Below are 25,871 nucleotides of genomic sequence, written 5' to 3' on the forward strand. Positions count from 1 at the left end.
CAGGCTGCAGGCACCATATCCGTGTCAGACCGCTGGTAAACACAAAGTCGCCGTCCAGAGAAAAGAAAATATAACCGGAGCTTTCCCTTTTGTTTTTATACCATGTGAAAACAACCATGTCTAGCCAAAACGGGGCAAAACCAGTTAACTCAAGATAAAACCGGAAACAGGAAACGGTTACTTTTGCCATGGATGAGTCGAAAGCGAATGGGAGGAGAAAAAAATCAAGGACGGTACAGAAAACAGCACGATCGTGTAGAATAGAATAGAACTTTATTGTCACATCACATGAATTACAAGTAAAACAGTGGGTGAAAAACATTGTAGTGCAGCTTAACCCATTAAGACCTGGAACTGTGTCATTTTTAGATTTGAGCTAAAAAGCATTATTTTACACTTTGGGCTATTCAAAAATAGCAGATATACAAGCTCATAGCGCGGCACCGAGTGCCGCGCTACGAGCTTGTAGATCTGCTATTTTTGAAAATTCGTGAAAATGTGTGCAAATCTTTGAATATATATATTTTTAAAGTGAACATTTGTAACTCAAATATTTGCTTCTGGGGGTCCCTGGAACAACATATTTTGATGGGGGTCCGCGGCCAAATACATATAATTTTGGGGGTCCTTGACATGAAAAAGATTGAGCACCACTGATATAGAAACATACGTTTTTCAGAAAACTGTTGAGATTTAGGCGACATGTAGAATCGGCTTCAGGTCTCAATGGGTTAAAACAACACCAGCAGTTGAGAGTGCAAAAAACGTTAAGATAGTTTAATTTAAAAACCTAACGACACTCATATTAATAAATAGATAAAACAACAATAATGAAGTCCAGTGTGTCCAGAGTGTACAGCCAGTCCTACACTACTGCTTATTTAGCAGTCTCACTACCGTGGGGAAAAAGCTGTTTAGTGTCCTATTGGTGGTACTAGGGATGCTAAGAAACCGTTTAGCAGGGCGAGGGTTTCTGCAGGCCTTGAAGAGTTTATGGCTGGGGTGGTAAGTGTCTTTGATGATCCGATCTATGTATTAAACCGCAAAAAGACCCTATCCCGAGATATCTCGGGATAGGCGGTTAACGGGTAGATTTGATATCCCGAGATATCTCGGGATTGGCGGTAAATGTGATAATGGTAAAAAAAAACTCCTAACTCCACTTGAGCTGTAATTGGGTAAAGTGATGATAATATTAGGACACATTCAAGTATCTGACCATAGCTGGTTTCTGCAGAGATATATATATATTTGGCCGACGACCTCAATCTGTAAAGAGTTTGTGTCAGGGACCCTCTTGAGAGAAGATTTTTTTCCAAATAATTCAACATGTTTCACAATGTTTCAAGATTTTTTAAAAAATGTTCCAAAATAGCAGATCTACATGCTCACAAAAAGCATAAAGGCTTAAGCCTTGTATTCTTTATACCTCGTCATGTGCCGGCTTTACCATTCTTGTGTTTATGAAATCTTAACCCATTGAGACCTGAAGCCGATTCTACATGTCTCCTAAATCTCAAGAGTTTTCTGAAAAACATTTGTTTCTATATCAGTGGTGCTCAATCTTTTTCATGTCAAGGACCCCCAAAATGATATGTATTTGGCCGCGGACCCCCATCAAAATATTTTGTTCCAGGGACCCCCCAGAAGCAAAGATTGAGTTAAAAATGTTCACTTTAAAAATATATATATTCACAGATTTGCACACATTTTCACGATTTTTCAAAAATAGCAGATCTACAAGCTCGTAGCGCGGCACTCGGTGCCGCGCTACGAGCTTGTAGATCTGCTATTTTTGAATAGCCCAAAGTGTAAAATAATGCTTTTGAGCTCAAATCAAAAAATGACACAGTTCCAGGTCTTAATGGGTTAAACAAGATACTCGACATCTTGATTATTCGTGTAGATGTTTGCCATCTGCTTTGTGCTGACTGACTGAATCCTACCATAGATTGAAAATATCCCTGCAAAATGAAAAAAAAGAAAAAAAAAGAGGTTTTTGCTCACACCGTTCCAGTGTTGCGGATCCCTGCAGACCTGCTGGCTTCATGGAGCGTTCAGGTCTGTCAGAGCTTCAAGCGCTGCTCTGATGAAGATCTAACAGACCTGAAAGCTGCACAAATGCAAGCCTCAAAAGCTCCATAAAGTGCAGTCTGCATAGATCTAAGCGTGCAGCAAATCTTTTTTTTTTTTTTCATTTTGCACGGATCTTTTTTTGCATATTCTTCCAGCACCTTAGAAAAAAAGATTCGACTTGAGTGAGCGTCGATCTCGGCCCCCCCAAAAAAAAACAGCATTTCATAGAGAGACGCCTGCGAATCGTGGGGCTGAATTGTGACATTTATAAAATGACATCAAAAGGAGAGTGCTGTACGAGTTTTTATAGTGATATAATATTCTTCATACGCGAAATTATAACGGTAGGAGGAAACGTTAGAGAAAATGACTCGGCTGAGGTTAATATTGCGTTTTTTACGAAGTGTTGTGAACTTTATAAGGCTGGCGAGGGTTGTTTGAGGTACTGTACATTCTCAGACGCAGTGAAAGCACATGACAGTGTCCAGTCACCCGTAAAATGGTATAGCACTCACAAATGGGAGAGAAGAACTCGCATGATGGTGCTGGTGATGTTTAGCAGCCATCATGGTGAACTGAATGCAGTGGTGGAAAGTAACTAAGTACATTTACTTAAGTACTGTACTTAAGTACAATTTTGAGGTATTTGTACTTTAATTGAGTATTTCCAATTTCCAATACTTTTACTTCTACTCCACTACATCTCAGAGGCAAATATTGTACTTTTACTCCACTACAATTATTTTTCAGATATCAATTTACATTAACCACTTTAAACCTATTTTATACCTAGGCTATTTGAAAATAGCAGATCTACAAGCTCAATATATATTGAGCTTGTAGATCTTGCAGATCTACAAGCTATTGAGCTTGTAGATCTTGCAGATCTACAAGCTATTGAGCTTGTAGATCTTGCAGATCTACAAGCTCACAACGCGTCGCGATGCGACGCGTTGTGAGCTTGTAGATCTGCTATTTTCAAATATTTAGTACTTTTACTTTTGGTACTTTAAGTACATTTTGATGCCAATACTTTTGTACTTGTACTCAAGTAAATTTTGAATTCTGGACTTTTACTTGTAACAGAGTATTTTTATATTGCAGTATTGGTACTTTTACTTAAGTAGAATAGAATAGAAAGAATTTGAGTACTTTTTCCACCACTGATGATAAGCAGTGGTGGAAGAAGTACTCCCATTTTGTTTGCTCTTTTTTTGAATCCTGAAAAGTAACAGTTTTGGACATAATGAGGTTTCCACCCGACAAAGACAATTTACTAAAAGTAGCAATAGCACAATGTAGAAATGCTCTTTACTTTTACAAGTAACATTTGACTTGAGTAAAAAGTATAAAAAGTGTTGGCCTCAAAACGTACTTCTAGAACCAAAGTAAAGTAATCATGATGGCCCATGTCACTGTTCTTTCCCCCAAAATGTTTCAACATCTGTCAATCTATTTTTTTTTCTTCGAACATAGCAATCTACAAAGTCAACAGGTGTCGCAACGCTTTTGAATAGCCAACGTATAACAATTATGGCTTAAAGGTAGGGTAAGTGATTTGCGTTGGTTAAAATAAGTGTTAAATAGCTCTATATTCTGATAGTACTCATTACTATAGAGTGTTTGTTCAGTAACAGGAGTCTCCTTGTCTCTCCAGCTCTTTATTAAACAGAAAATGCATTTTCGTTTCAGTTTCAGTTTCATTTCCAATTTTATCCAATCAGGATAGAGAACTCAATCAGGATATAGATTAAACAAGTGAAATTGGAAGTGATGACACTAAGAAATGAGCATGCAAAATTGGAACTGGAACACTATAAAAAAATGAAGCTTAAAAATTGGTACTTTCTCCTGATTGGCTGAGATTTTGACACCTACCGAAAAATGTATTTTCTGTTTATTAAAGAGCTGGAGAGACAGGGAGACATCTGTTACTGAACAAACACTCTATAGTAATGATTACTATCAGAATATAGTGATTTAACCTTTTAACAAAATACTTTTTGTTTTAACCCAGAAATATCACTTACCCTACCTTTAAGTGATGAGTGTACGTTTTACGTACATTATTTAACGTTTTTTAAATAATGTGAATCTGCAAAGTAAACGGTAACTAACATTTTCAAACAACTGGAGTGGAGCAAAAAGTACAATATTTGCCTCCGAGACATAGTGGAGTAGAAGTACAAAATATTTCAAAATGGAAATACCTAAGTGAAGTAAAAGTACTGTACCTCCAAAACTGAGTAAATGTACTCGTTTGCATTCCACCAATGAGCATAAGCAAAGCACACATTCTTCGGCAGATGTTGGAGCGTGGTCCGTCGTGTACATTCCTACCCACAGCCATGTGAGCCATATCGACAACAGGGGTATATCCCGCGAGTCACTAGTGCAAAAATGTGTTTTCTTTCTCTCTCTCAAGGCTGCTGTAAGCACCAACTTCTCTTCCTTGAAAGTCATTGGGCAGATAAATAATGCCATGTAATGATGCTTTAACCCATTAAGACCTGGAACTGTGTCATTTTTTGATTTGAGCTAAAAAAGCATTATTTTACACTTTGGCTATTCGAAAATAGCAGATATACAAGCTCGTAGCGCGGCACCGAGTGCCGCGCTACGAGCTTGTATATCTGCTATTTTTGAAAAATCGTGAAATTATGTGCAAATCTTTGAATACATATATTTTTAAAGCGAACATTTTTAACTCAAATCTTTGCTTCTGGGGGTCCCTGGAACAAAATATTTTGCGGCCAAATACATATAATTTTGGGGGTCCTTGACATGAAAAAGATTGAGCACCACTGATATAGAAACATAGGTTTTTCAGAAAACTGTTGGGATTTAGGAGACATGTAGAAGCGGCTTCAGGTCTCAATGGGTTAATCCAAGCCTCTAAAATCACGACATAGTGCAGGCAAGCCCTAATCCCATATTACCATTCAAATGAGTATGTGTTATCCCGAAGGGCTAATCTTCAATTGTAACGAGCAGCCGTGTCCCCTATATATGTCTCCGCTGTGCGGGAGCAGCTAACACCCTGCTAGCGTCTCCCATGTGTCTCCACTGAAGACACATAGGCAGTGTGTTAGCTAGAAATGCTCTCTTTTACAAGTCAAATAATTGTATTAACCCATTGAGACCTGAAGCCGATTCTACATGTCTCCTAAATCTCAACAGTATTCTGAAAAACGTATGTTTCTATATCAGTGGTGCTCAACCTTTTTCATGTCAAGGACCCCCAAAATGTATTTGGACGTGGACCCCCCATCAAAATATGTTGTTCCAGGGACCCCCTAGAAGCAAAGATTTCAGTTAAAAATGTTCGCTTTAAAATAATATATATTCAAAGATTTGCACACATTTTCACGATTTTTCAAAAATAGCAGATATACAAGTTCATAGCGCGGCACTCGGTGCCGCGCTATGAGCTTGTATATCTGCTATTTTTGAATAGCCCAAAGTGTAAAATAATGCTTTTTTAGCTCAAATCTAAAAATGACACAGTTCCAGGTCTTAATGGGTTAAAAATGTAATTGAGTAAAAGTGCAAAAGTTGTGAGCTTGTAGATTTTGAATGGCCGAAGTAAAACATAGGGATTAAGTGGTATGTTTTGTAATAATAATCTAAATCGATAAAGTAACTTGTTTTCAAATAATTGCAATGGAGTAAAAATATTGCAATATTACAATATTTGCCTCTTAAAGTAAGTAAAGTAAATATACCTTAAAATCGTACTTAGTTACTCTCCACCACTGCTGAGACGGCAGAGAGCTTTACCATATAATAACCAGCAGTGACCTTTTGGTGTGGACGAGGATTTGCATCACAAGCGGCCTCGATGTTCAAAACACACATAGCTACTGTAAGCGCGGGAAGAACATGACATGATGCGGCTTTACGTTTGGGGCAGAAACCTTGTGTATCTCCATATTTCAACTTTGTCGTTATCGTCTCTGTCCGGTGAACTCATACCTCTACGAAACGCCTCGCTTCGTGTCGCGTTTCGAGCTTGTAGATCTGCTACTTTTGAAGCTTTTGTGTGTGACGCTGCTGTAGTATGATCAAGAAGGACGTTAATTTAGGAAAAAACACAGAATATGGAGATAAGCGGTTTCTGCCCGACAGCAACGTTATGTTTTTTTTTCATGAATGAATGCCCCGTTGATATTGCCGCGCAAAAGCAGCAAAAAATAGCCGATCTACTAGCTCACAGCGTGTCGCATCGTGTAGATCAGCTATTTTTGCTACTTTGAACAATTCTGAAAGTAAAAGTGGTTGAGTGTGTTTTTTATAAATATTGAACCGATAAAGTATTAACAAGAGCTTGTGACCAAATAACAACCACATTGGATCCAACTGGAACACAGGTTATTTTTTTCCCCCACATTTTCCTGAAAGGTAATGTTTTTGGGACGTACATACAAGGTTTCCACCCGAAAGCAATGCTTAAAAAAAATAAAAAAAACAAATACGAGCGCTAGCTGGCCTGATTCCAGTTCCTTGCCAATTGGGTCACACATGCATGTGGTCTTACCTGAAGGAGCTCTGCCTGTGCGTGCCGTGCATGCATGCGCTCCTCTGGCTGGCGTGTGCACACGTGCACACGTATACGGATCCCGTTGCAAAAACCCTCAGCCCTTTTTTTTTTTATTAACCCATTGAGACCTGAAGCCGATTCTACATGTCTCCTAAATCCCAACAGTTTTCTAAAAAACGCATGTTTCTATATCAGTGGTGCTCAAACTTTTTCATGTCAAGGACCCCCAAAATGATATGTATTTGGCCGCGGACCCCCATCAAAATATTTTGTTCCAGGGACCCCCAGAAGCAAAGATTTGAGTTAAAAACGTTCGCTTTAAAAACATATATATTCAAAGATTTTCACACATTTTCACGATTTTTCAAAAATAGCAGATCTACAAGCTCGTAGCGCGGCACTCGGTGCCGCGCTATGAGCTTGTAGATCTGCTATTTTTGAATAGCCCAAAGTGTAAAATAATGCTTTTTAGCTCAAATCTAAAAATGACACAGTTCCAGGTCTTAATGGGTTAATGGGTGTCTCGCTGCTCCCAGCCAGGTGGTTGCAGAGCGGTAATAAATGTGGTCCAATATATCATCCGCAGCACATTACAGGGGGAGCGAGGGGGACGATTATTCATGCCGGCAGGGGCACGGACAGACCTTTCACAGGTTCAGGGGGCCTCAAACTTTGAAAAGGGCGTGTCCCTCATCTTTCTCACCAAAAAAAAAAAAAGAAAACGGGGGAGGTAGGTCAAGTCTTCCGGCTGTCTCCTGTTTTTTTTTCTGGACTGGTGGTGGTGATAAGTATATAAGGGGTGTGTGTGTCTGTCCGTCCGTATGTGTGCGGACGGCCTCAACATGTTTGTGTCTGGCCTCAACAGCTGCAGCTGATTGCAACACAAAGATGCAACCCGTTACACTAATTAAACACAAACAGGAGTGCAGCACATGCGCGTAATGAACTCATCAAAGGCACCCCTCATCTCACACTGGGTGTGATTTTTCTTTTTTCAGAGACATTGGCGGTGTGGGCTTACTAAAAACAGCCGTCAAAAGACGTCTTTGGCAGGGAATGAGTTAAAAAAAATACTACCAGCTCTACAAGCTCACAACGCGCCGGCATACGACGCGTTGTGGGCTTGTAGGTCGGCTAGTTTTGGCTAAGAGATAAGTGGTTTAAGCAAGCATGCTGACTCAAGTGGAAGGCAGCAGTCCACAGCGGGACTATAAATACCAACCAACTATTTCCAGAAATGTACAGTATGCTGTATATGTGCTCTCATAATTATCGTTGTAGTTATCATGCTTGGTATATATGGACAGCCCTTGGTAGTGTCTGCTGCATGTACTGATCAAATATCGTTCTTCTTTAACCCATTAACACCTGAGGCCGCGTCTAAAAAAAATCTAAATCGGAAAAAAATATATTAAAAAAGAATTTTCATGATTTTTCAAAAATAGCAGATCTACAAGCTCGTAGCGCGGCACTCGGTGCCGCGCTATGAGCTTGTATATCTGCTATTTTTGAATAGCCAAAGACATCTGAAGTGACACAGATGCGTTCCAGGTATCAATGGGTTAACCTTAATTAGCAGCGTTGATAGCGGCAACATGTCGAAACGTTACCTCTTTGAAACTGGTGGATCACGCAGACACGCGTTAACCCATTAAAGCCGGGAACGCGTCTGTGTAACCACTTCGACCATTGTATTATACTTTGGCTATTCAAAAATAGCAGATCTACAAGCTCGTAGCGCGGCACCGAGTGCAGCGCCACGAGCTTGTAGATCTTTTACGAGCCGTACAAGCCGCACAAATCTTTTGCGAGCCGTAAAGATTTGTGCACATCTTTGAATATATATATTTTTTAAAGAGAACATTTTTAATTCAAATCTTTGCTTCTGGGGGGGGGGGTCTCTGGAACAACATGTTTTGAGATGGGGGTCCGCGGCCAAATACATATCATTTTGGGGGTCCTTGACATGAAAAAGTTTGAGAAACACTGATTATAGCGACATACGTTTTTTTTCAAACAACCGTTAGGGTTTAGAAGACATTTGTAGAATCCCCAGAAGCAAAGATTTGAGTTACAAATATTCATATTAAAAGAATATTCAGTATATGTTCAAAGATCTGCAAAAATGTTTTTAAAAAATAGCAGATATACAAGCTCATAGCGCGGCACTCGCTTTGAGCTTGTATATATCCGCTCTTTTTGAATAGCCAAAGTATTAGATAATGGTTAAAGTGGTCACACGGATGCGTTCCCGGTTTTAATGCGTTAATGAGATACTTTTAGATCGTCAGCAGACTTTGCTTTGCTTTCCTTTCCCAGACAGAGAGGTGGGCGTCATCCAGACTGCCACTTCTTTCACATTATTCAAGGTTCCCCGCCAGGTCAGCTTGCAGGGCTCAATTAAAACAAGCACTTCTCCAGTCAGTCAGTCAGTCAGTTAGTCGGGGACTAGGAGGGTGAAGATGGCATCGGGTTGCCAGATCTGCTTATTATAATTTCCCCGCAAGATTTGATTTGAAAATAGCCGATCTACAAGCTCACAACGCGTCGCACCGCAACGCGTTGTGAGCTTGTAGATCTGCTATTTTCAAATAGCTGATGTATATGTTAAAGTGCTCATGCGGCCCATAGTCGCTTCTCTTGGGCTGGTTTTCCTAGACCTGGTTGCTTGTTTTCTCTCACAGAATCTGGCAAGTGGTGTGCCGCTAGCTGGATACGGAGGGGGCGGCTGTTTGGATCAGCGTCTCTGTTACAATTTACAATCTAAGGGGTTCATTTGGTTCCATTTGTACGCTCTCTCAGAGTTACGACGGTCCTTGAAATTGACCCATTAAGACCTGAAGCCGATTCTACAAATGCCTTCTAAATCCCAAAAGTTTTCTGAAAAAAACGTATGTTTCTATATCAGTGGTGCACTAACTTTTCCATGTCAAGGACCCCCAAACTTATATGTATTTGGCCGCTGACCCCCATGTGAAAATATTTTGTTCCAGGGACCCCCAGAAGCAAAGATTTTAGTTACAAATGTTCACTTGAAAAAAATATATTCAAAGGTTTGCAATTTTTTTTATGATTTTTCAAAAATAGCAGATCTACAAGCTCGTAGCGCGGCACACGCGCTACGAGCTTGTAGATCTGCTATTTTTTGAATAGCCAAAGTGTAAAATAAAGCTTTGTAAGCTCAAATCAAAAAATGACACAGATGCTTCTCCAGGTTAAGGTTAAACACGTTTGAGAACCACTGGTCTAAAATAACATTCAGTACATGTGAAACTATAGGATTAACCGGTAAAAACGACAAACCTGGCATCCGTCTAAAACAGCATGCCATCTAAATAACGCTCCGTACATTCGAGCACACAGGACACCAGGGGAAAAAACACTGAACCCAGATATCGTCTCTGTCGGTTGGAAATCTCATACATCCAAAACTGTTCCTTTTTTGTCGCTTTGCACTGCGCTTCGAGCTTGTGGACCAGTGGTGGAAAGTAACTAAGCACATTTACTTAAGTACTGTACTTAAGTACAATTTTGAGGTATTTGTACTTTACTTGAGTATTTCCAATTTCCAATACTTTTACTTCTACTCCACTACATCTCAGAGGCAAATATTATACTTTTACTCCACTGCAATTATTTGAGAACTTTAGTTACTTTTCAGATATGAATTATGATATTATAAAACATACATTAACCACTTTAGCCCTATTTTATACCTAGGCTATTTGAAAATAGCCGATCTACAAGCTCACAACGCGTCGCGAAGCGACGCGTTGTGAGCTTGTAGATCGGCTATTTTCAAACATTTTACTACTTTTACTTTTGGTACTTGGTAAGTACATTTTGATGCCAATACTTTTGTACTTTTACTCAAGTAAATTTTGAATTCTGGACTTTTACTTGTAACAGAGTATTTTTATTTTGCAGTATTGGTACTTTTACTTAAGTAAAGAATTTGAGTACTTTTTCCACCACTGTTGTGGACCTGCTACTTTTGACGCGTCTGTGAGACGCTGTAGTACGATCAAGTAGGGCATTGATTCATTTACGGAAAAAAAAACGGCAAAAGTAAAAAAAATCTGGAGATGAGAGGTTTCTGTCCCGAACCGCGACGATATCCGTGTCGACTGTGTGTTGTTGGCAGCCATCAGGCCCGGGCGGCGCGCAGGCAGACAGATGAGGCAGAACAGCTGGCCCTAATGTGAGTTGGGTAGCGCGAGCGCGGCCCCAGTCACAGCGCATCAACGGGCCCATACGTTAGCTGACAGAGTGAGGCTCCGGACCGCACTCGTCTATAGCGCCGGGTTGTCGCCGGCCCCGAGCCCCGAGCCCAGGTGGGGGGGGGTGGGGTGGGGGGGGATAGGCAATCTGTCCCCTCACTAGAGAAAGGGGAGGGTTTGTTTGGGGGGAGGGGGATGTCACCGGACATCACAACCCTTATCCTTCAAAACAAAGAACAATAGCGGTGTTTTACAACCATGACAAACATTCATACACTCAAAGCCGAGCTACAGGGGCTGGACAGCCTCTCAGGAGCTGACCGACAGTGGGGGGGAAAGTAACTTTGTACGTTTTACTCAAGTACTGTTCTTAAAGCCGTGCCAGGAAAGTAAAAAAACACAAAACGATTTTTAGCAACCTCTGCTGGTCACTACCGTCATTGCGGGTTTTTAGCGGAGTCCTGCATTACCCAGAATTCCATTTGTTTTCACCCGGAAGGCGGAAGCGTTTCAAGAAGCGTTCTTTTAGTTGTTTTATACTATCTGCGCATCGTTTCTCTTAGCCAGTGGAGCTTTAGTTACCGTGAGCTGTGTTTTCTTTTGCTGTTGTTTTCTTCTAATTCCTGTTATTTATAGTAGTTCCTGGCCAAACAGGAAACCAGTGTATTTCCGTTTTTTCGGCCGGATGACGTCATTTACGCGGGAAAGACGCCCCATCCACTTTCAATAGAAAATATGTTTATGGTGGAATCGAACCCCTAGAGGCCGTGTTGGTGGGCAGGTACCCGAGCAACTTAAAGTGAGCCTGTGTGCCCACGCGTACTTGTACGGACATTCTGTAGTCCCATCATTATACGTTTATGTGCCAACAGTTGTTTCTCAAATCTGTGACAATGCCATACACAGTACCAGTATGTCAAAATGTATTGCTTTTGCTCTTTATGTAGGCATAAACAATTTAAAAGGTTGTGTCAAAATCCATTTCAATTAGCTATGTTTTGTCAACATTTATCCATCTACTGTACATGTGAGCACATACTGTATAGCATTGGTTCTCAAAGTGGGGTCCGAGGACCCCCAGGGGTACTTGAGGGGGTTTCAGGGGGTCCCCAGCTAAATGATCGATTAGGCACCAAATGGACCCTTATGGGTCTGTAACTCTGAGAGTGTACAAATGGAACCAAATGGACCCTAACGGGTCCATTTGGTTCCATTTGTACACTCTCAGAGTTAAATTGACATAGATTTTACAATATAAATTGCGGTCCAAGTGATAGAAATGCCATTAAATGGGGGTCCGTAGCCCTAATGCATGTCAAACTGGGGGTCCTTGAAATTAAAATGGTTGAAATCACTGCTAGAGAGCCGTAAAAATCTTCTCTTATGGGGGTCCCTGTCTTATCTTTTCAAATGGGGGTCCGCGGTCTAATAAGTGTCGATTTGGGGGTCCTTGGCACGAAAAAAGTTTGAGAACCACTGCTGTATGGTACCAGTGAAAGTGGTTAAGTGTGTATGCCACGCGTATATAAACATCACAAGAGCTTGTGACTAAATAATGTCTACATTGGATCAATTGGAATTCCTTTGTTCCTGAAAAGTAAGCGTTTTGGACATAACAAGGTTTCCACCCGACAGAGACCATAACTCAGCTCAGGCATAATTTTGGAGGATAATGACCGTACTCATTTGTGACAGATGTGAGTTTAATTGCTGTTGGAAAAACATAATCGCATGTTGTGATGTGTTTTTTTTCGGTGTGTTCTGTTCCTTAACAACACAGTTTATCTTTGGATTGAAAACAAGTCATTTCTCCTTACATAACAGCTCACCTCTCTCCTACTTGGAGGTGAGGAAACAGGATTGTATCTGATCAAATAAATTGCCAACATTTTTAAACATTTCAGTGACTAGTACAAAATCACTCGATGTCACTGTCGGGCCAGAAACCTTGTATGTCCAAAACGGTTGCCTGTAGATTCAATGTAGTTATTATTTAGTCACAAGCCTTAGTTTAGTTTATTTGAAAGCCAAAAAAAAAACACAAAAAAGTTACAGCCCACATATGCTTTTTCAACATGTTTCCAAACTAGAACCAGGAGACCTGGTACTGCCAGACCCCTAGTGGTTGAAATCTGAATGGCCGGACTTCGCATGACGTGTGTATCTGTCTGTGTATCTGTCTTCCCATTTATGCCATATATGGAGAAAAGAGGGACAAAAGAGGGATCCGTTTGTCTGTCAGTGTATCTGTCTTCCCATGTATGCCATATATGGACAAAAGAGGGACAAAAGAGGGACGGAAGAGGGACAGACAAAGCCTCATGTAGGCCGACCCTCTGGGTCTGGCAAATAGCCGATCTTCACGCTCCCAATCTTGTACGACGAAGTAGGGCATTAATGTACAGAAAAACATACAAAGTTAAAACATGGAGATACAAGGTTCTCTTCCCGGGCGGTGACGAAATGTTTCACTGTTTGAACTTTAAGCGTAACAACCAGAGCAGCGGCAGATTAAACTCCTCTGTTGGGTTGTATCTGGATCCTGGCTCTTCCCGTTAACCCATTAAGACCTGAGGCGATTCTTTAAAAACATCTAAATCCTAATAGTTTTTTGAAAAAAATATTTAAAAGAAAAATGTCACGATTTTTCAAAAATAGCAGATATACAAGCTCATAGCGCGGCACTCGGTGCCGCGCTATGAGCTTGTATATCTGCTATTTTTGAATAGACAAAGACATCTAAAGTGACACAGATGCGTTCCAGGTATCAATGGGTTAAAGTGTTACTGTATCTCACGAAGGCCGCCAGAGCTGACGGGTTTATTTTTAAAAGAGATTTCACAGAAATTCTTGTCAGAATCGCTTTATTTACCAAGCAGGGTAAATGTATCAATGTGACACTGATATGCAGACAAGATGACAAGTTGCTGTCAGTTGCAGAAAACCACCAGAGGCACAAGGACATCACAGGGTGTCTTCGTGTTGCACGGACGTGATGCAACCCCCCCCCACCACCAGGACAGTGCTTCTCAAAACTTTGTTCATGTCTAGCCAAGGACCCCCAGTTTGATATTCATGAGGCCACGGACCCCCACCATTTGTTCCGATTCTTTTTTTATCTCTGGGACCGCAATCTAACACCAGTGGTTTTCAACCTTTTTCATGCCAAGGACCCCTTAATTGATGTACATTTGGCCGCGGACCCCCATCTGAAAATATTCTGTGCCAGGGACCCCCAGAAGCAAAGATTTCAGTTAAAAATGTTCGCTTAAAAAAATGTATATATATTCAAAGATTTGCACACATTATTCAAGATTTTTCAGAAATAGCAGATCTACAAGCTCGTAGCGCGGCACTCGGTGCCGCGCTACGAGCTTGTAGATCTGCTATTTCTTAATAGCCAAAGCTAAATGGTTAAAATGATTAATGATTAGTAATTAATGGTGAATGATTGTGACGCTATGTTAACTATTTTTTTGTTGTTGCTGGGGACCCCCTGGTGAGGTCCCCAGACCTGTTACAGACCTGTAACTCCTCAAGGACCACACCTGGGGGGTCTCCAGACCCCACCTTGAGAACCACTGATTGAACTAATCACGTAGTAGTTCAATCAGTACTTTAGCCTTTTTCCCAACTTGTCTTCATATAATTGGTCCTCACTAATGCTCTTTAGAAGATGGCACCATTTCACTGTCTCAGAAGACCATATTCACACGGCGGCCATTTTGGAATTTAACATCGAAAGTGACACTTCATTGACTTAATAGCAACATGGCCTCCGTGTGAATATGGTCTAGTGACGTCATCGGTAAGCAGGTTTGGTCACTTCAAACAAGATTTCAAACGTTTTGTTATTTTTATTGTATTAATGCAAGAACAATGGCTTCTATTTAAGCATGCTAACTTTCCAGGAAGAGAAAAAAACTGTAGTTTCTATTAGTTTGGAATCAATCTGGGAACCCGTAGTCCCAAAAAAAAGGAAATGACAGCGCCCTCTGCTGCTTTTTTCCTTTGAATTTGACTCTGGGGGGACGTACCAATAGAATGTGGATAACAGGATGTTGGCCGTTAGGTCCCGCCCTCAGCCCTCCACTTCCGTCTTTGTTTACATTCCTAACTATACACGTAACAGGAGCTCCCGACAGATTCAGCTGCGGAACTCTGAATCTGTCTTGAGAGATTAGTTTGGAATGGGTACGTCATGGGGTAGGCAGGTTTCTGAACATTAGTGAGGACCAATTATAAGATACGTTTTAAATTGGGCCGGGGTGAAGTGCTCCTCTAACCATCTGAACCCTAGCATGCCTATTATGGGGCAACATTCGCTGTGACACGTTGAGAGCTTGTAGATTTGCTACTTTTGGTAAAGAGATTTGGTGTAGACAGTGTTGCCAGATTCTGGGAGAGAAACAAGCAACCAGGTCTAGGAAAACCAGCCCAAAAGAAGCAACTATGGGCCACATGAGCACTTTAACATATACATCAGCTATTTTCAAATAAATTCTTGCGGGGAAATTATAATAAGCGTAGGGGGCGGCCATAGCTGAGTGGTTAGTGAGGCCGCCTAGGGAGCCAGAGGCCCTGGTTGCCCCAGGTTCGATTCCAGGCCAGGCCAGCATATGTGTCGATGAAATGAAATTTGTCCCTGAGCAAGACTCTTAACCCCTAATTGCTCACAGGTTCTCATTGGAAACAAGACCGCAAGGACTTTCATGAACGACCTGTTAAAAGGAATTATCCTTAAGCAGATCTGGCAACCCTGGGTGTAGCCGGGGGGAGAAAAAAAAGAGTACAGAGCCAATTGGGTCAAGTGGTTAACCACATGAACCCGGGCGTCCGTATTCTGGGCATGTCATACTTGTTGAACATTGGGCGACCAAAGGCAAACATTTGGCGGAAATAGCAGAGTGCCAGGTTGTGATGCACTCTGAGCTTGAAGATTGGTTATTTATTTTTCAGTGATTTGGTGTAGACCAAGATTAGACCCCTGCGGAATCCCGGTCAACAAAGTATAGGTTTTAAGTGGTTCATCTCAAATTGTAGGGTGTGTGGCCGTGTACAGTGTGAGGTGATTAGTGCTGAATAAACAGTAGTAGACCATTCCCCGCTTTACTTTATCTGCAAATTGACTGTTCTTCTCCCCTGCTGACATAAAAGAAAAAAGAAAAATTGGCAGTGTTGTGCCCACAATCATTGAATTACGGCGTCTCCTCCCAAAACCCAAGCAGCCATGTCTGCGTCTGCAGGCAAGAGCAGGCATACTAAACAGGCTCCCCACCAGAGAGGTCTTTCTAAGGACAAGCACGGACGTGCCTTACCAGTTGTAAGTGGTTTTGTAGCAGAGCCGAAGCGTTTTCAGCCCTGCCTCCCTTCGCTCGCCCGTTTGAAGTCTTGGAATTGTCCATTTGGACGAATGTTTAACCAGCTGATTCCTGAGAGCAGCAGGACCCCTGTCAAAGGAAAGAGCTCCCCCCCTGTCTTTTCAGTCGACGGGGGGCCCGGGAGTGGGCCGGCGACCCTGCCGTGCATTTCAAAGTAACTCGTCTAGTGGTGTTGAACACCTCCTGGGTACGCCCGGGGACCAGCTGACGCCCTCACTCTGAAGCTGTAGTGTGAGCGGCTCCGGTCCAATTTTCCATACTAGAACTCCGGCCAGAATGCAGTAGCACGCAAAACAAGTCACTTTGGTCTCGTCTGTTTGAATTCTGTAAGCCGGCACGCAGGGCTGTCGCCATCGGGACGATTAATTGCCGTACAAATAATTGCGATGAATGATTTGACTGTGTTTTGGCGTTGAACGAATAATGTGCTATGGCCAAAACAGGCAATATACTTAATTTTTTTTATTTTCAAAAACAGCACATCACAACACATCACGATGCCTTGTGAGCATGTAGATTGGCTATTTTTGCTTGAGAGCGTAAAATGAAACCAAATGGACCTCATTTTATGATCCCAAGCAAAAAAAATCGAAAAAAGTAAGTTTTTCTTTTTTTTCTCTTTAAATTTGTAATTTAAAAAGTATAGTTGTTTAATCTTCATCCTCCTCTTCCTCATCCTGGTTGATCTGGAAGTAGCGAAGCTGATAGCTCTCCTTCGTGTCACCGACCACCCGCAGCCAATCCCTCAGGTTGTTCTCATACAGGTACTTCTTGGTGAGATATTTCAAGTATCTCTTGGAGAAGGGAACCCCGGACTCCACGGCAATCCTGCTCTTGCTCCTCTCGACGGAGACCACGCCGCCGCCCAGGTTTCCGGCTTTGCCGTTCACCTTAATGCGCTCCTGGAGAAACCTCTCAAAGTTGGCCGCGTCCATAATGCCGTCCTCGACGGGGTGGGTGCAGTCCAATGCGAACTTAAGGATCTGCTTTTTCTTCTTCCCAGCCTGCTGCTTCCCCAGCACTGGCTTTTTAATCGGAGCCATGACTGACAAATGTGGCAGAAAAGGAGGAGGAAAGGGCTGTGCAGGAAGACTTTGCGGGGTGAAAATAGGGAAACCAGGATGAAAGCGTTTAAAAGAGTGTGGACAACAACGTGGAAATAATGACGGAAATAAGACTACTATGATCTTATATAAGCATTGGCTTAAGGGAGGACGGGCCAGCCAGTGGACCACGTCTACACGCTCATGTCACTATGACACAGCCCATATCCATATAAGGAGTTCCCAATACAGCTATGACCAAATATGGAATGTATTGTCTAACCCTTGGTCAGGCCAAGGACCCCCTAGCTGAGAGAGAGATGAAGCAGGGACCCCCTACTCTATATCTATCTATCTATCTATCTATATATACAATTTGAATCCTGCGCCATGTCGGTTGTCAGTATGTATGTACGTTGTATGTGGCCAGTCCGTGGATTTAGGAGAGCACAAAACTCTCTCTCACACTGTGAGGTGCCTGTATAGATTGTGTTTCGGATTAAAGTTTTTTTTTTACTTAGTCTGCTCTTTTTTCCCTCTACACCGATATAGCCTCTTTGCCAAAAATAGCAGATCTACAAGCTCTCAACGCCTCGCGCTGCGAGGCGTTGAGAGCTTGTAGATCTGCTATTTTTGGCTAATGTTCCCCCTCAGAAAAGGAATTCTAGGGTTCAAGTGGTTAATGTAAGAAAACGAAATCCTATCACACAAAGATTTGGCGGACCCCCTATAGTAGCTCTGAGGACCCCCTAGGGGTCCCGGACCCCCTGTTGAAGACCCCTGGTCTAACCTAAATGTGTTTTCATGGCATCAGGCGCAAGCAAATCGGTCGTCTCCATATATGGGCATAAAAGGGACAAGGACTGACAGATACAGATATGGGCTCATATTGCTTGGATCGTAGGTGTGATGCGGCCCGAACCTCTAGTTTCTCTTAATGTCATCCAGCTGTTTTTACACAGATGAGTGGAAACGATCATAACAATTATGTAAAAAATTATTACGATTAGCTCTTGCAATCAGGCGATTATGTCATAAATGTAACAGCTCTGGGGTTGGCCAAGGGACAGACTGTTTCGTACTGAACCTATTAGTCCAGGGATTCATGAAACGTGTTCGTGTCAAGGGCCCCCAAATTGATATGTATTTGGCCACGGACCCGCATCTCAAAACGTTTTGCGTCAGCGACCCTCCAGAACAGAAGTTGAAAGTGTTTGTCAAACTTTTTCAAGATTTCACGATTTTTCTAAAAATGTAAAAAAAAAAAATGGCAGATATACAAGCTCGCTGTGAGCTTGTACATCTGCTATTTTTGAGTATAGCCAACGTATACAATATGGATAAAGGGGTTAAAATGATTGATGGGGGACCCCTTGGACCCCCCCCCCCCCCAAGGACCCCCCCGGACCCCACTTTGAGAACCAATGCTATAGTCATGATGAGGCTCCGGTCCAATTTCCACGCTACAACTCTAGCCCAGAACGGTACGCTCATTTGCATGCAGTCACTTGGGCTGTCTGTTTTCATTTTGTTCGAACGAGCTTGATACGCTCACTAAATTCTTAAAAAGCTTTGTTATTAATTTAGATAATAAGCTCTCTGCTATATCAAAACACTTCTCGCTGTTCCTCTCCCAATTAGTCGGACTGGGAGGCAATGCTGGAACATTGTTCTTTTTTTTCCTTTTGTCTTCTGTCCCCCTTTTTCCCCACAAAACATCTGAATTTGGACCCATAAGCTTGAATTGTGTGGGTGTATATTTTTCACCAAGCCAAGTGCCTCTTTTAACATTATTTATTGCCAGCCGCCTAATGTTTTGCTATTGTTGGCGTGTGTGCGTTATTGGGTCAGACGTGGAAGCCATTTGTGTGTAAGTAATGTTCAGTAAGGCTCTTGTTTATGGCGTTCAGGAGGGAAGCAGTGAGGGAACCAACCGGGCCACATTGCCTCCACTATGTCGCTCTGTCTCAAAGGGAAAAAATATGTTTTCCTTTTGTTATTGCCTCTGGGGGCACCACCTCCTTTTGTGTGTAGAAACAGGGACTCGGTTTGGCTCCTCCCCTTTCTTAGTCCACTTCCTCCCGGGTGCCTCTGTGTTTATTCCAACTAACACTACATGTTTAGGGCAGTGGTGCTAATCTTGAGCTCTCTCGCTCTCTCTCTCTCTCTCTCTCTCTCACGCACGCACGCGCGCGCACGCACGCACGCACGCACGCACGCACGCACGCACGCACACAATTCTCTAAACCCCACAAAAAAGGGAAAAGTACATGTAGTCAAATACTTGAAGTAACATTTTTAGGTTGTTACTGAGTATTTTTTCGATACTTTATAGTTCTACTCCGCTACATCTCAGAGGCAAATATTGTACTTTTTTACTCCACTACAATTATTTGGACAGCTTTAGTTACTTAAGATTATTATTATTAAACCCAGTTTTATACTTTGGCTTTTCGAAAGTAACCACGCTACAAGTAGTAGACCGTTCCCTGTTCCTTTTATCTGCGTAAGAAAATGTACCGTTCTCTCCCCTGCTGACATCAAAATGAAAAAAATGGCAGTGTTGTGCCCACAATCATCTCTCATCGTCTACTTTTACTTTGGCACCGTAAGCATATTTTGACGCAGATTCTTTTGTACTCGAATCCAAGTAAGTGTGTGAATACAGGGGTATTTTTATGTTGTACTTCTTCCACCGGGGCTCGTCTCTCTCTCCTGTCAGCAGACGCAGGAGTGGCGTGTCAGGCTTTCTTCTCACACAACGCAGGCAAAATGTCCTTTCAGTCGACTACAGGGGGGAAAATCTGTCAAATTTACAACAGTCCCCCATTAGACGTAGAGCTGATTAATAACCCAAGGAAAAGGTCATCGGCCAGCAAAAACCTTTCATTCACAGATTCTAGACATGAATAGACCCCGAAAACAATACTCCTAGAGCCCTCTGTGGCGCAGATATGCTGCACTCTTTTTCATGTGAAGGACCCCCAAAATATGTATTAAGCCGCGGACCACCATCTCATATTTTGTGACAGTGAAGTTTTGAGTTAAACATGTTCACTTAAAAAAAAAAAAAAACATTAAAAGACTTAGAAAAAGATTTAGAAAAAATAGCAGATCTACAAGCTCATAGCGCGGCACTCGGTGCCGCGCTATGAGCTTGTATATCTGCTATTTTTTAATAGCCAAAGTAAGTATAACATAGTGGTTAAAGTGCATGGTTAAAATGATTGTGACTCTAATTTAGTAACTAATTGTAACTAATTTAGCTCTATACAGTTACTAGTGGTTCTCAAAGGGCGGTCCGGGGACCCCCGGGGGTCCTTGAGGGGGTTCCAGGGTGTCCCCAGCAAAATGACTTAATATAGCATCTAGGGGTGTGCCGATACACTAATTTCACGAAACGATACGATACGATATTTGGCTCACAACTTCGATACGATTTCGATACGATACGATACGCACTTTTTTTATTATGAAAATATATGGAGGAGAAAAAAAGAAAATGCAAACAAATAATTCTGTTTTTGCATTATTCAGACATGCAAACTTGTAGCTTTTCAGCTACAATAGCCGTTTTGAATCCAAATAGTATGACACCTGACCCGAAAAAAAAAAACATGTTGTCACTCTTTTCACTTCGGGGCCGTTTGCATGCCTGATTATTATGATTGTAAAAAAAAAAAAAAAAAAAAATCAAAAACGATATTTTTTTTTCCAAAACGATACATATCGTCGCGAAAACGTATCACGATATATCGCGGGACGATATATCGGCAGACCCCTAATAGCATCACAATCAGTTTAACCAACTTTAACCTGTACAGTACATGGGCTATTTTGAATAATACAGTAGCCGATGGCGCTGTGAGCTTTGTAGATCTGCTCTTTTCGACGTGATGCATGACGCAAATCTCGAACGGCGGGGTCCCTGGCACAAAATATTTTCAGGGGGGCTGTCTGCAGCCAAATACATGTTAATTTAGGGGTCCTTGACATGAAACATTTTTAGAGAACTAACTACTGTTCTATACTTTTCAAGGAAATGGAAGAAAATAACCTGTGTTCCAAATGGCTCCATTGTAGTTATTATTTAGTCACACGGTCTTGTTAATACTTTTCATTGGTTCAAATCTTTTTTTTTGTGTCCGGGTCGCTCCGTCAGTAGAGCTCTCGCCTGCAGACCACGAGATCATGTGGTCCGATCCCCGGGCACCGCCAACTCAGCTTAGTAGCGAGTAGCACGGCTTGGGTGCGGCAAGTCGTGCGGTAGGTACCAGTGGTGGAAAGCAACTAAGTAAATGTACACAAGTACAGTACTTTTTCAGGTATTTGTACTTTACTTGAGTATTTCCAATTTCCAATACTTTTACTTCTACTCCACTGCATCCCAGAGGAAAATATTGTACTTTTTCTCCATTGCAATTCTTAGAAAACATACTAGTTACTTTGCGGATATAAATTATTACATTATAAAACATACATTAACCACTTCAGTCCTATTTTATACCTAGGCTATTTGAAAATAGCCGATCTACAAGCTCACGAGCTTGTAGATCTGCTATTTTCAAACCTTTTACTACTTTTACTTTTGGTACTTTAAGTACATTTTGATACCAATACTTTTACTCAAGTAGAATTTGAATTCCGGACTTTTACTTGTAACAGAGTACTTCTACATTGCAGTGTTGATACTTTTACAACTTTTAAAACTTTTCCAAAAAAACATTTTTAGTACTTTTTCCACCACTGTAAATATGGAACCAATGAAAAGTATTAACGAGAGCTTGTGACTAAATACTAAACTACATTAAATCTAACCCTAACCCTACATTAAATCCATTGGAGCACAGTTTCTTTTTTTTTTTCCATTTCCTGAAAAAAATCTCAGTTTTGGACATACACGGTTTTCATCCGACAGCAGTGATATCCACCAGTTACTTAACATCCAATCCAACCGCTCTGCTGCAGCCAAGCTTCTTTCCCATCGGGCTCGTTGCGTTGGCTTAGAAAGATCCACCTAACGGGCATCTTAGGGGGCATGGGATGGCACGGATGAACCATCACCACAGACATGAAACAAAACATATTGTCTCATTTACATCACTGTAGCAACAGAAATAAATACAACGCTGGGATAACGGTCGTCGTGGAAACCTTGTATGTCCAATAAAAAAAGAACCTGATCCAATTCAGTTATTTAGTCACAAGCTCTTGTTAATAAATACAAAAATAATCCCCAAAATAGCTAAAATAGCAGATCTACAAGATCACGACATGTTGTGAGCTCGTAGATCGGCTATTTTAGTTACAAATGTTCGCGTTTGAAAATACGTATTCAAAGATTTGCACACATTTTCACGATAAGAAAAAGCAGATCTACAAGCTCATGAGCTTGTATATCTGCTATTTTTGAATAGCCAAAGAAATCTAAAAATGACCCATTCAATCCTGGATTGAATGGGTTAATGTCTCATGTAAGTGTGACATGACGGACTGCCGAATCGGGCGCTGCTCCGAGCTAGGCCATAATCTCTCCGTCTTCATTCCTCGTCTTTTCTGTCTTCTACTTTTGTTTCAGCACTTATTTTGAAAGCCCCACTCCGCTATCCTTTGCTTTGCCTTGGTGCCTTCGTCCCCCGATACCTGGAACGCATCTGTGTCACTTTAGATGTCTTTGGCTATTCAAAAATAGCAGATATACAAGCTCATAGCGCGGCACTCGGTGCCGCGCTACGAGCTTGTAGATCTGCTATTTTTGAAAAATCGTGAAAAAATATTTTTTATATTTTTTTCAAAAAACTGTTAGGATTTAGATTTTTTTTAAGAATCGCCTCAGGTCTTAATGGGTTAACTCAAATTTTATTTTTTATTTTTTCAATTTGACCCAAAGACCAAGGAGATATGATTTTTCGAAGATCTAGACTCCTATCCACTTCCTTGTTAACTCAAAACTTAAAAATTCTGTATCTCGGCTCCTGAGTACTTTTTTAATTTCAATGAGAAATCTCTGGCAGAAAACAGCAAAAAATCTGAAATAATTAGGGCAGGCTAAGTGTTAAGATGAAACACAGATGAGACCAGAGGAGCACCCTTTTTCATATATGTATTGAAAATAATGTATTTACTGTAGGCACAGGTAGAAATATTGTCACGTCTGTTAGGCAGGTGATGCGTTGCTATTCACCTTTCTTAGTTTGTTTTCGTCAATTAGGGACGAGTTCCTTCATGTTCTCCTCCTTCACGTCCACAGTGCCTGCACATTAATCTGAGTGTGTTCTTCCTTAATGTGTGTACGGTACGTGTGCGTACACATTAGGGCTGTGTAGTTAACTCTGCGAGGGCCTTGTTTTCTCTGAGAGTAATTGAACGGTCATTATTCACAAGGTACACGAGTTAGTGACGAGTCATTAAGGAAAGCCACAGTGACGAGGAAACAGAAAGATTAACCCTGTGTGCCATAAAGGGACGCGCGTGTTTGCGCGTGTTTGCGCGACCCTCCGCGGTACCAGCTGGCATCGGCAGCGCTATCGTTTTTCCGGAATGGAGATTACGAGGGCGGCCGCGCCGTTGTCTGTCATTAGCCGGTGTAAATGTCAAAAGCGCCACTGCCGTCGTCACATTCTCTCCACAGCTTTGTTTTAGTCACGCACGGGGTGCCTTTTTCATTATGTATCAAAAGGTGCTCGCTTTGCTGCTCTTTTCGCCCGCCTTTTGAAAAAGCCCAAAGCCTTCCACTTTGATGTGCTGATTTAAACGGAGGGGGGGAGCGGGGGGGGGGGGGGGGGTAGCCTTCCCTGAAAGAGAGGAGCTGTCGTTTTTTTTTTTTTTTTAACCCATTGAGACCTGAAGCCGATTCTACATGTCTCCTAAATCTCAACAGTTTTCTGAAAAACGTATGTTTCTTTATCAGTGGTGCTCAATCTTTTTCATGTCAAGGACCCCCAAAATGATATGTACTTGGCCGCGGACCCCCATCAAAATATTTTGTTCCAGGGACCCCCAGAAGCAATTAAAAATGTTCGCTTTAAAAATATATATATTCAAAGATTTGCGCACATTTTCACGATTTTTCAAAAATAGCAGATCTACAAGCTCGTAGCGCGGCACTCGGTGCCGCGCTACGAGCTTGTATATCTGCTATTTTTGAATAGCCCAAAGTGTAAAATAATGCTTTTTAGCTCAAATCTAAAAATGACACAGTTCCAGGTCTTAATGGGTTAAGTAATAACATTTGGTCGTCCTGAATTGATTTGTATTCATGCATGGGTAAGTCGCGGGGAGAGGAGTCTCCGTCTTTGCTTTGGGATGTCAGGGGGAATGGGGTTGGGGTGAGAGGGGGGGGGGGGGGGGGGTATATAAAGAAATAATTCTATTATGTGTGGAGTGAATAATCAGAGCTCTGTACAGGTTTGAAATGAGTTTTCCTGCTCCGCTGGGGTGGGTGCCTCCTCCGCCATCGCCTGATACCTTTAAACGCACGCTGGCTTTTCGATATCTGCGCCGTCGGGCAGAAACCTCGTATCTCCATATTTCAATTTGTTTTTAAAAAATATATTTTTATTTTATTTTTGGGTGAATTAATGGCCTGCTTTGTTATGCCACAGTGTCTCACACAAACGTAGCTAATAACTACAAGCTTGTAGATCGGTTATTTTTGCTATTTTAGAGGGGGAAAAATAAGTGAAAGTGAAATATCAAGTCTATTCTGTGGGTAATTATACAGTAGATATTGAACCAATTAAAAGTATTAATAAGACATAGGTTAATAACTACATTGGATTCGAACACAGGTTATTTTTTATTGTATTTATTTTTTTGATAAAGTAACACTTTTGGACATCGTCTCTGTCGGGGTGGAAATTTCCAAATGTTTCCAATGACCAAGACCGTTACTTTCCCGGATTCAAATTCAAAAACATCAAAAGTAGCAGATCTACAAGCTCGACTTTGATGTTTTTGTGTGACGCTTGTAGTAGGATCGAGTAGGGGCGCTCATTTAGGGAAAAAGTTAGAATATGGTGAGAGGCTTCTGCCCGACAGGCGACAGTAACGACATACAAGGTTTACACCTGCCGGAAACAGCGACATGCGTTGGTTGGCTCTGGAGGGGGAAGAGAAAAAGAAATCATCCCAGATAAGCAGAACCAGTCAGGTTCACTCTTATCTACATAATCCCCAGTTACACTTCTCTCTCAGGTTTGTAGCCTCTGAATCTTGGAGCGTGTGGCCGTGGTGAACATGTGACATTTGTGTTATAAAACGATATCTGTTGGGTGGAAGCCTTGTACGTCCAAAACCGTTACGTAAAACCCTTAACCCATTGAGACCTGAAGCCGATTCTACATGTCTCCTAAATCTCAACAGTATTCTGAAAAACGTATGTTTCTATGTCAGTGGTGCTCAATCTTTTTCATGTCAAGGACCCCCAAAATGATATGTATTTGGCCGCAGACCCCCATAAAAATATTTAGTTCCAGGGACCCCCCAGAAGCAAAGATTTGAGTTAAAAATGTTCGCTTTATTAATATATATTCAGAAGATTTGCACACATTTTCACGATTTTTCAAAAATAGCAGATCTACAAGCTCGTAGCGCGGCACTCGGTGCCGCG

The 25,871-nt window shown here is 41.7% G+C and overlaps 2 protein-coding genes across 2 annotated transcripts in view; one reads left to right on the forward strand and one right to left on the reverse strand.

The window, feature by feature from the left end:
* Positions 1–25,871, forward strand: part of unc5a (unc-5 netrin receptor A) — a gene marked incomplete at its 5' end in the record, with an annotated part of 423,634 nt that overhangs the window by 133,308 nt on the left and 264,455 nt on the right. The window lies entirely within an intron of this gene.
* On the reverse strand, positions 16,868–17,260 carry LOC311065402 (large ribosomal subunit protein eL22-like; the record flags this gene model as incomplete). The annotated part of the gene is made up of 1 exon (XM_084085729.1): positions 16,868–17,260. One exon carries the CDS (start codon positions 17,258–17,260, stop codon positions 16,868–16,870), a length of 393 nt encoding a protein of 130 aa, XP_083941855.1.

The sequence above is a fragment of the Gymnoscopelus microlampas genome (genome assembly GCF_963454915.1).
Source record: "Gymnoscopelus microlampas genome assembly, chromosome: 18".
Taxonomy (NCBI): domain Eukaryota; kingdom Metazoa; phylum Chordata; class Actinopteri; order Myctophiformes; family Myctophidae; genus Gymnoscopelus; species Gymnoscopelus microlampas.